Raw genomic sequence first — 15,671 nt, forward strand, 5'->3', positions numbered from 1 at the left:
GTAGTATTGCTGAGTGGTTTTGTTAAAACACCCATTTCTGTGATCTGGAAAAACTGAAGATTTTTAAGTCATTTCCTCTTAAGTTCAGACCTTTGGCAAAATCAGGATTTCAGAATAAGTTTAATGTTAGAGGTAGCTGAAATGATACACTCTTTAATCCATGATAAAACCGATGGAGTGAACCAATGTGCAGTTTGCAGTTCCACTTCAATAACTTTCTAAGGTTTGTTTTAAACTAATCCTAGTATCAGTTTCTTCTTACGGTATATTTTGTAAGATCAGATATTTGCTTTATGTGTTTGTAGTTTTGAGGTGTGCATATGTATTGTAGCCCTGTGATTCATATGTTTGTTTACTTTTCTCTGACAGCCATATCTCCTCTGTGCCATAATCTCTTTGCACTGTATGACGAAAACAAAAGACTCTGGTATGCACCAAACCAGGTCTTTAAGATAGACGAAAAAACATCATACCGGCTCCATTATCGAATGAGGTAAGTGCAAAACATCTGAAAAATGATTCCTTAACCATATGTAGATGCTCTAAGTCTTACTACTCAACTCACTGAAGAAGCAGGAGAGCAAAACCAAAAGAAGCAGTTTGCTTTTCACAGCATAGATAAGAGATTAACAGTAAAAGCTTAAAATGTCTCCTGATTTTTTGTTTTCATCTTTGCTATATAACCTTGAAAAAAGCCCCAGAAGTTGAAAAACCACAAGAACCCATATCCACAAAACTGTAGGTGACTGAACTAGCTAAAAAGCAAATTGAAAAAAATGGCTCAAAACCGTTGTTTTATTATGTCAGTATTTTGCATGTTTCCATTTCCATTTGAAATGTTCGAAGTGAACTGTACTTGTACTGAAGTCAATGGGAATTTTACTATTAACTTGAAAGGAAAAAGCAACATGCTGTTGCTTTTGAAATTCTTCTCTAGGACTGTAGGGGAATCCGTGTGACCTTGCTGTGGGTGGCATGCACTAGACTGGAGAAGGCATCAGAAAATAGAAACTGTCGTTCCCAGGATCTTTATCCATCATGTACCATCAGGCTGAACTTCAGGTGGCATTCTTAAAATATAGCACGTAACCTGTTGAGATTTCTGGGGCTGAATGGGTACGCCAGCCCTCATCCACTGGAAAATGAAAGCAGTAATGCTGACAGCTGTTGAGCACAATCACATGCTCTAGCTAAAGGAAGGATGTCCTCCTTTTAGGATTTGATAGAAATCTTATTCTGCACATTATACGGTCCTCTTTTTTTGATTTTTATTCTGACTTTTCTTCTTGCATCAATGTGAACTTTAAGTGTATGACGTAGGAGAAGAATATATGGAATGAGCTTTGCTTCCAGGAATAATTAGTCTAGAAACTTTACCCATCTTCCTAAAGCAAGTCCACAGATTATTTTTGTTGATTCTTCAAGGTACAACTGTAAGAAAATAAGCTTCTACGTAATATTCCCTCTTTGCCTTAAAATGTAATGCTCGCATACATGGTCAGTTTGGGCTACAGAGAAAAAACGTCGAGTGGTAAGATAGCTGTATGCATTTTAACATCTTTTTCCTGATAATCTCTAGTTAGACAACATGACTATCACTTGTACATGCTAATGGAAGAACTGGCATGTATAAACCTCAGGTTGTGCATCCAGACCGTTTTGTAGGCTTGTTAGAGAATAACAACTGCTTTGCTTATGCAAATACAAAGAGAGCTTTGATTATGTGATCTTTGAACTGTAAGGTGTTTCAATTCTGATTACATTTGTGCCAGACTGGAATTGTTATTGTTGTTGGATGAACTGCTACGAGAAAAAAAAAAATACTGACAGTCAACAAAAAGATCTTTGCTTTTCAAGTAATTATAATACCAATACCTGTTTTTAGAAGAGGAAGAGGATATTATACTCTCTTCTTTTTTCTTTAACACAGTCTATTAGTGGTATATTAATGACTTAACCTTGGCTAATCTCAGCTTTAAACAGCTGTGATTTAAGTTTGGCAGATAAACACCATACAATAAGGCAATTGAGTGACTCTCTAAAAGAAGCTCTGAGGACTCTAATGGCCTCTTACAGAGCATTAAGTGCCCCTTATTGCTTTAAGTGATCACTCAGATTAACCATATACTGGATAATAAAATTTCTTGGTATAATATGAATCTGGGGCGTTTTCCCCGATACTGAAATTCTTTGATGTGGTGTGCTTTTCTCAGTAAAAAGAAGGTGGTATTTTTAAAATGTAGTTGTGGGAATTTAATCCTCTGATCAGAAGTATGATGCTGTTTTTAAGGCAATTCTTAACAAATAGTTCCCACTGTGTTTGTGTTTGGTGTTAATATGTTTCTGCTTTGGGTGAATGATGAGAGCTCTCTCCAGGTACTATTTCATTCCTGCTGCATCTTACCTGCACAGTGGGTAACACCTCCTTCTTTAAAACTGCTTGAACAGCTCCCTCTTATAAATCTTCTTTGGTGGTTCACAACTCTATCAAATTTTTGATATGTGGGCAGAATTACCCTATGTTGGACTTTATTTTCTGGAAATTTTTCTGTTCTATGATTTTATGGAATGAAGCTATGGAAAATGCCCTGCTTTCTGTATTTACAAGTTCTGGCGGTTTATTTTTTTAAGCTTTGGAGCTGGGATTTGAAGTTTGGCAGGGACGTCTCTTTTGTCAGATGTACTTCATGCATGAAAATTGGCAAACCTTGGGCCAATAATACGTATTTAAAAGAATTTCATATGCATTTAAGGAGAGATTGTATGAGTTTAGGTGCTAAAATCTAAAGATTCCTGTCTCCCTAGGAATACTGTAGTGTATTGGTAAAGTGATATTTTCCTTTCTTTCATTTCCGATCTATTGTGTGTCTTGGCTTGGGCATCTGAACTGAGAGCAGGGCTGAGCACTGAAATATTATGAGCAATACAGGATTGTGAAACTGTTCTTTAAATGAATATTGTTTCTTCTGAGCTCTGCAAGAGGCAGAATTCCTCTTGAAAAAGGAAAATGGTCTGGACTTATTTAATAGTGCAGTGTATTAGTCTAAATAATTTTTATGTGGACAACGTTATTTCTGAAATTTCATTACATTGATTTAGTCATGTCCTATTGAAATTATATATATAAAATGAAGGTATGTGACTGAGTAGTTTCAAATGCTTTTAGATGTTTGATTTTTCTCCCACTGCTGAAAGCTTTAGGTTTCGTTTCTGATTGTGTGGACTTCCCATCCTCCTCCTCTCCCTATCAAATCTGTGCCAGCTGCTGTACTTTAGGTAATATTTTAAAAGGACTTGCTCTTCACTAGAAACTTTGTAACTAGCCCTATATTTCTTTCACTTGCCTCAAGTTTAAATAAAACAACAGTCTACAACATAAGAAACCACAGTATTTTGTAATATCCTGGACTAATTAGCACACCAGCTGACGGAGGAGGAGTGTAACTGTTCCATAGCTGGGTGGTGTTTAAGCCAGAGGTAGCAGTGTTTCTTGGCATGGAGGAGGGACCAATACACATGTTTCTGGAAACTCAGAGCCACTGTAGGTGAAAGAGAATAGCAGGTTGCCCTCCAGCATTTCCACCACTCCTTGGCCAGATTGAACGGGTGAAGTGCAAAACTGCTCCTTCCCGGGGGTGACCTGGTTAGGCTGACTCCCAGAATCCCCCCTGCTGGCTCTCACCCATGCTGCAGGTGCCTGCTCTGGGCTAAAGTGCTCTAAAGGAGGGGTAGGTCATGCTCCTGAAACTCAGGAGCATGCAGTCTCCATTCCAGCTCGCTTGCAGGACTTCTGAATTGGAAAGCTTGTGCTCCCGTTTCTGTTTGTGAAAGTGGAGTAGTAATAATCTGTCTCCCCCTTACCACAAGTCCAGCAGTCTCTTCAAGGCACAGACTCTCCTTCTTTATTGATACGGTTCCTCAAACAATGGGGCTCTAACTTCTATTGCAACTAAGTGTTATCTTAATCAGTGCAGTTTAATTGGGGAAAGGAGCAAGTTCTCATCTCAGTCACAAACAATACACAATACCTTGCCCATAATTATTTTCAGGAAATACCACAACAATTGGAGTTATTAATTATCACTCATCTTATAAAGGAGCATACGGAAACAAAGTCATTTCCTGGAGGCAGAAGGATTTGCTTTCCTTTGCTTTTTATGCTTCAACCAAAGGACTTCTGCAGTATCTTACAGTACCTGTCAGGAGTTTTTGGCATAGTTGTGTGTTGGTGTTCCTACTCATGCTATAGATACATGTTCTGGGGGACTTAAAAAGACTTACCAAAAAGAAAGAATGGACAGAAACACAGTACAGAAAGTCTCACCTCTTAAAGAGTAATTTGATACATAATTCTTCATTTGAATGGTCAACTTACTGTGCAGATAACACATGTGATTAAAACACATGGTGCTGAACTGAAAGTACTAATTTTGTTTTGCTCTTTAAGATCCTGACTCTGCACTGAGGCTGATACAGACCAACCTCAACCACTGCAGAACTGGGGCTTAATCCATGAACTCCCATTCTGGTCAGAGACAAATCACGAAGATTTAGTCACATACTTTAAAACGTGCACGTTTGCATGCGGGTTATCCTGCACGGTAACATTTGTAAGCATTTGCCAGCTGACTTACTGCCTGCCTGCTGTCTTCCTGTCTTCCAGGACATGTCTCTTGCAATTTTTATTGCATTATATTTGAAACGAAACTGCTTGGGCAACATAGTGATTTGTTGTTTAAACAGGTTTGTTATTTGTAATCACAAAATGTGTTTGTAGATTATAAGGTAGTTTATCTATTCAACTTTTTCTTTCAGTACAGAAAACCTGTATTTCCAATTCAGGAGTTGGATATACCCATCACATGCCTCAGCATTTCCTACCTACAGCCTTACGTTTTTTCCACTCACTTTTTCTTTACTACTTTTACGTGCAGTGTCTTATTACTATTCACATTCATTTGTCTTATTCTTGTGTAAAGCTGTTTGATGTCATTTTGGTCACAAAAAGTGTTTATGATTTTGCTGATCACATATTTAGGTAGACATCTTAAAATCTTAGCTGTCGAGATGTCATGGTAACATGAAACAAATTATGTGACACGATGCTCACTGTCCATCAGAAATGTGCAATTTCACACCTCCCTTTGTATTAATGCAGTAATAAATATATATATATATGTACACACAATGCAGTAATTCTGCATTGTTTGCTCTTGCTAGTGCTGAATGCTCCTCTGGAGTTAGATTAACATATTCTTATAGAAATCCTTCCTACTTAGCAGTTGGGTAAATCTGCTCTGCTGTAACCTTTTAATTGTAAGTAGTTCATGATCATGTGCAAGGCAGCAACCTTTTCAAAAGGCACATTGATTCAAAGCAGATTTAACTAAACTTTACTTGATTTAAAATGTTACTAGAACCCAGATAAACAGAAATTTCTGGAATAATTTAGGCAAAGATTTCTCAAAAGGTGCTAACAGAGGCTTGAACTCCAAAATTTCATTTATTTTCAGCAGATGCCAACTCCTTTAGCAGGTTTTCAATTAAATAGCCTTGTGTACAGATATGAGTAAAAAGCTTGTTTGCAATATACACAGAAGATTGACTGTGTCCCTTTAAAACCGGATGATTTCAATTAGTGTCTTTTTCACCAGCTCCATCCTAAACCAAAGGGAAGCAGGAATTCCAGGGAGCGAGGCACAGCACTGCTTCCCGTTCTGGCCACGGGGAAGGTACTCGGGGCAGTTCTGCACTTTGCATTGCTTCCGTGCCTGTAGAGGAGGAGGTCTGAAGTCTTGTTAGCACTTTAGATGAGCCATCATATCTTGGAATGCAAATGCCAACCATTGCACAGTAGAAGCATTACACTTGCTTACGCTGCTCGAGCCATGTCAGAGGTGATGGAAACGTCATTGTCATCTGAGTGGCGGCTTCTTGTTAGGTGGACTGCGCAGGGACGTGACAGGCAGTCAGGCATGGTATTGTGAGTTAAGAGTGAGATACTGTTGAGTGGAAATGCTGAAGACCTTTGACTAATACACAATTCTCCCCAGTTCCTCAGGCCAGGCATGTGGTTTCAACAGTGGACCGCTTTAAGTTGCAACCTCAGGGCAGAGGATTGATGGATTTTGACTTGTAACTGGTTTTCTTTGAAAAGTTTAAATTATATATCTAATGTAAATGGAGTATTTCCCAAAAAGTTTTTAAAGTTTATTCTTCTTTTCTTGCAAGATACTACTTTACAAACTGGCATGGGACTAGTGAAAACGAACCCTCAGTTTGGAGGCATTCACCAAGGAAGGCAAAGAACTCTTATGAGAAGAAACTGGCGCCAGAAGGAACCCCTATACTTGATGCAAACTCATTAGAATACATCTTTGCCCAGGTAAGAGGTTGTTTGCAAGTATCTCTGCCATTGTAGTCACACAAAAACTATTTGATACAGTAGAAGCTGCTTTAAAGACCTATTTTCAAACTTTTGAAGTACATGTAACCTTACAGGTTAGTATTGCTAAGTGTTTTCTTCATACTTCTGCATGGTGGAGAGAATTTGCTACCTGAAGAACAATCTACCCATATGCAGAACGTGTAAAGAAACTGTCTGTCTCGGAGTCCAAAAAGGGATACATTTTTATAGAATACTTTCTTTTAATATTAAATATTTTTGGATATAAATGCTATCACCTTTTCTTTTGCAAAACATTTGCACATAATGAATTTGACATCTATATTCTTATAGATGAACAGCAGCAGTATTAAAATTGACAATATGGTGTCCTTTTAATGAGTCTTTTTTACTGTGTGGTGTTAAAACATTGATAACACCACTGTCACATAGGCTGTTTACAGGCAGTTTTTCTTTCCTTCTGTTGTGCCTCCCATTTGTTGGCGGTACATGCACCATGCTGGACATGGCAAGTAGGCACAAATGTTAGTGTTTCTTCTCAAATAGGCAGGGTTTATGGCGTGACTAGTGCCTCCCTGTGTTTCTGTTTCACTGGTCTAAGAGAAGGCTGCATCTGTTGCACAGCTCTTCCCTTCTCCTACCCTTTCCTGTCCTGGCTTTCAGTTTTGGGTGACTTCTTGCTTGAGGAGAGCCTGTGATCTTGCAACATACTCATTGCTCAGAGATAAACTATGACAAATACTATGACAAATCTGGTAGCTTTCTTTTTTTGCTTCTTATTTAGGGTCAGTATGACTTAGTGAAAGGCCTGGCACCAATCCGCGATCCTAAAAATGATGAAGAGGTTCATGAAATTGAAAATGAATGCCTGGGTATGGCTGTCCTTGCAATCTCTCACTATGCCATCAAGAAAAATGTGAAGCTTCCAGAGCTTCCCAAAGATATCAGGTAAGTTGGGATAACTTCTTTGTCACTGTTGGGTCTGCTGCACTTCTCTTCAGAAGGGATTTTAAGCATTTTACCTTCCAGGATCTGACTGTATAGGAGTTACAAGCTCCAACTATTGCTAAGTGGGTCTTCCTAATCTTGTCAATAGGGATATGTATTAGAAAACCTGAATTTTTTCTTGCCTGGAGAGTATTTGAAATCTATGAAGCTAGTGCATCCAGCATACTGATGTGTTGAGTACCGATTGACTTGCTGTAAATTCAGGGTTCTGGGTTAGTAGGTTCAGAAATGGCAGTGTTGTTAAGTGGCAACCTAGCGAGATAACTGTTAGAATAAATTATGTTATTGATTTGAATGGGCTGTGTCCATCTGACTAAAAAGCTTTCAGATAAGGTTATTACTTGAATTCCTGTTGGCTGTTAATGCTGTAAACCACTGCTACAGTACCAACTGCACAGTGGTTTACTGCATCTTGTTCTTGGTAACTTTCAAAGTAAGGCAGTTGCACATTTTAGAGAGTTAAAAGTTTAGGAGACAACAATATTAACTCACAGCATTGTTTGTTTTTCCTTCTAGTTATAAGCATTATATTCCCGAAACTTTGAACAAGACTATCAGACAGAGGAATTTCTTAACCAGGATTCGGATAAATAATGTTTTCAAACATTTCCTTAAAGAGTTTAACAACAAAACCATTTGCGACAGTAGTGTGTCTCCACGTGATCTGAAAGTTAAATACTTGTCAACAATGGAGACCTTGACTAAACATTATGGAGCAGAAATTTTTGAGACTTCGTTTTTGCTGATTTCATCCGAGAATGAAATAAATAGATTTAATTGTGGAGACAATGAGATCCTCCCCCTATATGAAGTCATTGTAACAGGAAACAATGGAATTCAGTGGAGGCTTAAGCCAAATGTAAGTATCCCTTGATAAATGGGAATTAGAGGATTGCTTTTGGGGGCATAACAGCTGTTAAAAAATGGTCATGATCTTCAGATGCTGCAAATGAGCTTTTTATTGAAAGGACTTATTTCGTAGGATTATAGAATTATGCAGGTTGGAAGGGAGCTCAGGAGGTGTGTAGTCCAACCCCGTTCAGGGTTAGCTTTGAGATCAGACCAGGTTGCTCAGGGCTTTATCCATTCTGGTCTTGAAAACTTCGAAGGATGGACACCACACAACCTCTGTGGGCAACCTGTACACCAGGAGAATTCACCAGGAAAACTAAAGACTGTACTATATCTGCCAGACCAGACACAAGTCTTGAAAGACAAGTGTCTGTGGAGGCCCTTATGGTTTGGTGCTCTGTCTTGATATCAAAGTCTGCTAATGCTTTTTCTGTATATGGCACCCCCGGTGCCATGTTTTTTTATACTCATAGACCTTTCATGAATAAGTTAAAATATAGTGACATTAAAGCTAAGCTTTCTCACATCAGTGATATTTTATATGTTGTTCCTTGTTTCAGTGCTGCTAATTAAGGTCACCTTGCTTAACCTCTTCTGTACTTAGTGTACATAAATATTAAATATGCTCTAGGTTTGAAGGGATTATGGCATGTTCTACAGGTTTTCTCCACATATGATACTTGAACAAACAGACCTCTCTTTGCTTGCCTCAGTTCCCCACAGTGATGAGAACCCTCCTGATAGCTATCTTTTGTAGCATAGAAAGTATTGTGCTTCACTCCATTTAGATGTAACCTAACTATCTCTATCTCTGATGGAGAATTTCTGTTTTAAATGATGATATTAATGGGGGGGAGGAAAGGAAGAACTGATATTTGAGCAGAAAAGCTTGCAAGAAGTGCAGCCTGTTTCTTGTAAGGCTCCTGTTTCTGCTGATTTATAGATTATATTTATTTAAATGCCTAAACCGAAGATTTTCATCTCAGTGAGAACCTTTCTGTGAGCAGCAGGAAGCTTTGCTCAGCCTGAACATTTATCTTTTTTAAATAAGTAGTTACTAACAGTTTTCAATAATTTTTGACCTGTAAGATGCTCAGCTTCATTGTGGTCTGCATGCAGAATTTCATCTGCTGTCGGCAGTTCAGGCATGCAGTGCGAGAAGAATGTGGCTCTTGCTTTTAGGCTGAGTTCTGAGAGAGGATTTCAAGTACATAACTTAGAAATTTCAGTAGAACCCTTTCAGCCCCGTACTGCTACTAAAATTATTCCTAGCATACCAAGAGAGAGGTAGGTCGCCTAGCTAATGACTGCTTGCTTTCATGCTCGTGAAAACTGTCTCATGGACAATTCTTGATAGAAGTATATCCTTGCAATACAGATATACTGACCATGTAAATGAATTGATAATTCAGTGCAAAAAGTATTCAGGAATTAAATTGCTGTGGAAGATTAATTTGTCATGAATTTTTGTTTTATTGTTAAAGCACTGTGCTAAAAAAAAAATTATTTTTTATTAGTATACTTTTATCCAAAATGTATTTGCAGTCTGTACAGACAGAGAAAGAGAAGAAGAAAAAATCTGATGGCAAAACCAAAAAGGATGAAGAAAAACAGAAAATTCGAGACGCATGGAACAATTTTTCCTATTTTCCTGAAATCACCCACATTGTCATCAAGGAGTCTACAGTTAGCATTAACAAGCAGGATAACAAAAGAATGGTAAGAACCAAACCTTGGATAGGTTTCCCTCCCATGGGAGGCTATAGTGACACAGTGTTGTTGGGCAACAGGTGACAACCTCCTTGAGGAATGTTTTCTAATGGGACTCCTAAATAATAGTTAAATATGCTGTCCTCAACACTGTACAAATGCAAAAGTGCTAGTTAGAAGAGCAGCAAGTTGGTGAGCACAGTTGTTTCTCTACACTTGTTACTGCATACCACCAGTGCCTGGTGGCCTCCTTGATACACTTCTCAGCCCGTGGCCTTCCTCTGTACAGCTTGGATAGCCAAAAGCAGCATCAGGAAAGAGGAGCTCAGCCAGGATGGCAGAGGGAGAGGAGACAAATGCAGAGAGAACCTGGGAGGGAGGGAGAGTCGAGTCAGTGTATAGATACCCAGTTTTTCTTGCTGTGGTCTGCTAGCTGTTAGAATTTGGAAAGAAGGTGCCAGAGTGCCCTCGGCTTCAAATCCAACATGACTTCGCTGGTCCTGAATTTCTGGCGTTTCGCAAAGGCTGACACAAGAGCTTGCCTTACAGATCTCATATAGGATTACAGCAGAATATAAGTCACGCTGGAGAATGGTAGCTTCTAGCTAGTGATGAGTGGGGAGGATAGAGAATGGTCAGCATTGGCTCCCTAAATATGTACGGTTTTCTGTCATAGGTTTCTGGACAATTTTTTAGCCGCTCTGTGCAAAAATTGCTGGATGTTAAAACACTCCTGAAATATTGTAACAGAACTGTGAGAATTCGTTGCTAAAATATCTTTTTGTTGTAGGAATTAAAACTGTCCTCACATGATGAGGCCCTGTCGTTTGCATCGCTGATAGATGGGTACTTCAGACTTACAGCAGATGCCCACCATTACCTCTGCACAGATGTGGCTCCTCCACTGATTGAGCACAACATAAAAAATGGATGCCATGGACCCATTTGGTTAGTAAAACGTTTGATTTTAATTTTTCCACTTGAATAATTAGTTCTCTAATACTGCTGCATATTGAATGCATTGAGGAATTGTGACATTTGGAAGGTTGTTAGTTAACAAAAGGTTGTAGAACAAATTATTTTTTTAATGATTATATGGAAAAAATGTCACTTTCTCTCCACATCATCTTACTCATCTATAAAGCCAGTGTTTTCTCACTACAGGATTATTTTGAGGCTTACTTCACTAATAGCTATAAAGATCGTCAGCTGAACAGGTGGGAATATTTTAGGTAAACAAAGTTGAACTGTATCTACACCGATCCTGAGAGTCCTTGGATGGAGGCACAAAGCCTTTGGTTTTTCTAATAGCTAAAGCAATTATTTTGCCTTCTGCCCACCTTTTTGGCTTTTCCTTTTATGTTTGAAGATGCAATATATAGAAAACTCAGAGGTTACGTGCGCACTGTGTTGGATGCGGAATTTCCCCATTAAGCATGCTAGGAGCTTAATAAAACTTTCCCTTGCTCTTTTGCAGCTAAATGTGAGTGTGTGTAATGCACACAATTAATTCATGTTTTAATAATATAAATATCTCTAAGTTGCTGTTACACATTTTTGTTCCAAATATAAGATTACTTTCCTGTGTATTTACTAATAATAGATTTTGGATGCAACTGCTCATTTGTTGGTTTTCCTCGTTTGTACGTTGACTCTTTCAGCACAGAATATGCCATCAACAAACTGCGACAGGAAGGGAACGAAGCAGGGATGTATGTGTTGAGATGGAGCTGCACAAACTTCAACCACATTCTCATGACAGTGACTTGTTTTGAAGGCTCAGAGGTACGTCAGGTGTGGCATTCCCAGCAGTAATTTGATAATGAGCTAAAGACTAGCAGCGCCCTGTAATCCATGTAGATATACTTATGTTCTTTAGGGCAGACACTCTTATCTTTGTTTGATAGCTGATGCAGCAGACGGTAGATACTTGAACTCATAGGTTCATTTTCCCCGGACTCCTGTGCTATCTCTACAACTACGCTAGATCTACAAATACATTTCATTACATCCAGAACATTTCCATTCATAGCAATAAAACTGTGTATGAATGTGATGGAAATTAAGCTTTTTAAACTCATATGGTGTGAGAATGACATACAGAATTTGTCACTGCGACTTACCTAATGTTTCTTAAACGTTGATTTAATTATATGAATATATTTCTGCTGACACACTGTAAAAGAATAGTGCATGAGGACAGCTGCCTTTACGTGTAGAGCACCACAGAAGGGGACATATACACAGTTAGCTGGTGGAACGTATTTTGTGAAAGATGAGTGGTAAATAAAAGCTCATGAGGTGGGATAGGTGAGAGAACCAGTTAGAAGTAGAAAAGAAGAATGCAGCAACTGCACAGAAGTTTGAATTTTACTGACCTCAGCTGGAAGTCTGCAGCTGACTTTGCTAGTTTTGGGAAGATATTTAAAGTGTTCACACAAGAGTAGTAATAGCGTAAAAGTATATAATCTGTTTTCCTTCTCAGAAAAAAATGTTAATAGAATCAATGGTGAGGTCAAGAAGGAAGGGACATTTGAAACAAGAAACAACAGAATGATGAAAAAAACCTCTTGGAAATAATAGTCATCTTTTAGCACTGATATTTGGTTCATCTTCTGCAGACATTTGCAAAAAAACTATATGATCAGCACTGTCTTCTAATAGACTGGGCAACTGAGGCATTGAAACAAGAAATGAATTTTGTCTTGGAAATCATTTAATCTCATTGTGAGGCTTAGAGAGGACAGAGGTGACGCAAAGCTGCAGTATAGTAGAGGTGAGGAAGCAGGAGTAGAGGGCAGAACTTGAAAGGGCATGGGCTTGAGGTAGATAAGTACAAAAGTTGAGTCATTCTTCCCCAGTACCTCTGAATGAAACTGGAAGGTTTGAACAACAGCCTGAAATCTTGTTTCACTTGAACAATCTGGGTTGTGAAAGGGAGTTCTGCTATTTTTAAGTTGAGATTTTGAAACTGTGGTCCAGATACTGCAATTCTTGACCAAGTGAAGAGAAAATTCCTTCAGAAGAGTCAGGGATTCTGCATATTCTCAGGCTCTGCAAAACACAGAAGCTGTAATTGGACTTGTTAGATGATTGCATCTTTATGTTGCTCTTCTGCCTCTCTGTTATGATGAGCCTTCCTGGGACTGAAGTTTATAGGAATTTTAGGGCCTTTTTCTACTTCATTGGAGTTTGATTAGAGGACCCTAGCTTAGGAGCAAGTGATTAACTGGTCTTACATGTAATTTCAAAGGCTTTTGGGGACCTTTTATGGCTTTACAAACATTCTTTCACTTTAATGATTCTTATTTTGCTTTCTTTTTTTCTCCTCTTCCCCCCTAATAGCAGATGATAAATAATTCAGTCCAGTACAAGAACTTCCAGATTGAGGTGAAGAAAGGCGGGTACTTCCTACATGGTTCAAACAAGTCTTTCTCATCCTTAAAAGAGCTGATGGATCACCTGAAAGGACAAATACTTCGAACAGACAACATAAGCTTTACACTGAAGAGGTGCTGCCAACCAAAACCAAGAGGTAGTCTGTCCTTTAAGATAAGCAACAAACTGTTGTTGAAAGAAAACAAACTCCAGAAATACGAGGCATTCTTAGCTTCTTTGGTTTGTTCTGTATTCTTGTGTAAAGCTCTTTTATCAGTTAAAAAATGATATATAAAGTTTCTTCCTTTTCCGTGAAGGAGGGGTCTTGTCAAAAAGCAAAAGCAAGCACTGTGAACAAGGTTTTGGGGTTTCCTTTTAATGTTACAAGCTCAGCACAGGGATGCTCAGGGGCTGGTGCTTCTCATGAGCCTTGTTTGTGTGAACTTTTCAAATGACAGTGAGAAAAGTTCTGGTTTCCCTTTTTGCATCTAAGCAGCTGGCCCTGCAGTATCGACGGCAGAGGTGGAAGTCTAGATTTGTTTAAAAAGAAAATGTCACAGCTGACTCAGAGTCATGGGCCAGAATGCTGCGGCAAAGCGAGGACCATATAAGGTTCTTCCTTTGCTCCACCGAGTCACGTATGCGAAGCAGTGCCACCATGCATCACTGCAACCTGCAGTGGTCGTGTGGCAACCTCTGGTTTGAAGCTTGTGTGCTCTCATTATGAGCTGTTGTTTACTCTATTAATCTTCATGAAGCAGCAGGGAAGGCTTGGCCCACAACTGTGAGCAAGCAGAACAGCCTCGCAGTCAGTAGATCCGTCTGTAAGGTCAGATTTTAGAGGGCTGGGACAATCATGCGGTTGTTAAACTGTTAATGCCAACACTTACTAAAATTGTTTGCTATAAACTACAAGTGTCTTGCAGCTGAATTTTGTATGAAAGAGGAAACACAGTGGCGTGATTGTGTTGATCAGATAATGGTTTCCTGTTAGAATAAGGGGAATAACTGAGCTACGTTAATTACCTGCTTGTTCTGACGGTTTCAGAGGAGAGTACTCTGTAGATAGACACCAAGCTTACCAGCGCTTTGAAGAACATTGGTAATTGTCTGGAGCATGGAGAGATTAAACATTTTGACATTTTGATTACATTTTGACAGCTGTATTTGGAATAAAATAAAACGCGTCAAGGAGTTGACTGTCTACTTCAGCTTTTCATTGGCATTAGTTACAGTGGCATCTAGTGCATTATCTATGCTGTTCTGTGTTGCGTCTCTTCCTTGTTTTTTGTTGTTTTTTTTTTTTTTCTTGTTGTTGTTCTTTGCTTCTTTTTGAATTGGTCTGTTATACTGGTTATTCACAAAGAAGTTTAGGGGATTCAGAAATAAAGCAGTTTTTCCAGTGTATGGTTCCTTACTGATTGTTTTCAGAGTGCTAGATCATGGTTTAGTCTCGACGCACATGTTCTGCTCTCAGTAATGGGAAGGCCACATGTACACAGACATCTTAAACCATTGTAGCATAATAAATAACGCCTGCTGTCAAATACAGAAAGACAAAATTCGTGTGCAGGACTCTTGGATCTAACCATGCCTCTCTCTGACCAGAAGCAGGGGGGAGGAAACACCGGGCTTTTGAGTCTTTTCCTTCTGTGTAGTTCCCATGCCCCAAATCAATTCTAGTGCTCTGGAAACAGACTGTTAGTGTTTCCCAGAGAGCAAGACATTTTCAAGGAGGTAAAGAGGAGATGAGACTCCAGCTACCCCTTACCCATCTGCACACTGGATATGTACCTGTTGGCAGAAGGGAGTATGTGTTATTTTACTTAATGTACAGCAGAGGCATTGCCTCTTTCAGTCCCAGGTATTTCTCTGTGTAGTAAACACTATCAGTGTCTTATTATCAGCCCCAGTATGGCTAATATTAGGTGGTATATATGATATAAAATATGTAGCTCTCTTTAGTGAATTCTCTGTTGAATGATAGAGTAGAAATTACTTGAGCAGAAGTTAAGTCAAAGTTTCTTCTTTTCTCCCTCCTCCTCATTCATTGGGGTATTTACCTTGCAGTGAGCATATACAATAATGTTATTGACTGAGAAGGGTGAATGCAGTTATCTTTTTAAAAGTCTTAAGGAATGTTTTCTCTCCCTGCCTTCCAGAAATCTCCAACTTGCTAGTTGCAACCAAGAAGGCACAGGAATGGCAGCCTGTTTATCACCTAGGGCAGCTGAGTTTCCATCGAATCCTCAAGGAAGAAATCATGCAGGTAGGTAGCTGCTGAACTGTGTTTCTCTCTTATAATCAAAGAAGCGTG

The 15,671-nt window shown here is 39.0% G+C and overlaps 1 protein-coding gene across 4 annotated transcripts in view; it reads left to right on the forward strand.

Annotated features, from left to right (window-relative positions):
- JAK1 (Janus kinase 1) overlaps nt 1–15,671 on the forward strand; it is a 61,655-nt gene that overhangs the window by 35,423 nt on the left and 10,561 nt on the right. For 3 of the 4 annotated variants that reach the window (XR_015699016.1, XM_087733375.1, XM_087733376.1), the window contains exons 4-12: nt 370–493; nt 6,232–6,385; nt 7,191–7,354; nt 7,931–8,273; nt 9,812–9,985; nt 10,767–10,924; nt 11,638–11,761; nt 13,322–13,511; nt 15,517–15,623. Coding sequence is in view for 3 of the 4 variants with exons in the window: in XM_087733375.1 (XP_087589501.1) it covers nt 370–493; nt 6,232–6,385; nt 7,191–7,354; nt 7,931–8,273; nt 9,812–9,985; nt 10,767–10,924; nt 11,638–11,761; nt 13,322–13,511; nt 15,517–15,623 (1,538 nt within the window). In the remaining variant the exon portion in view is untranslated. The remainder of the gene's footprint in view (nt 1–369; nt 494–6,231; nt 6,386–7,190; nt 7,355–7,930; nt 8,274–9,811; nt 9,986–10,766; nt 10,925–11,637; nt 11,762–13,321; nt 13,512–15,516; nt 15,624–15,671) is intronic. The other variant, XM_087733377.1, reaches the window with a different exon arrangement.

Source organism: Nipponia nippon, unplaced genomic scaffold, assembly GCF_047370975.1.
Source record: "Nipponia nippon isolate SJK-2023a ecotype South Korea unplaced genomic scaffold, ASM4737097v1 scaffold_5, whole genome shotgun sequence".
Lineage (NCBI taxonomy): Eukaryota > Metazoa > Chordata > Aves > Pelecaniformes > Threskiornithidae > Nipponia > Nipponia nippon.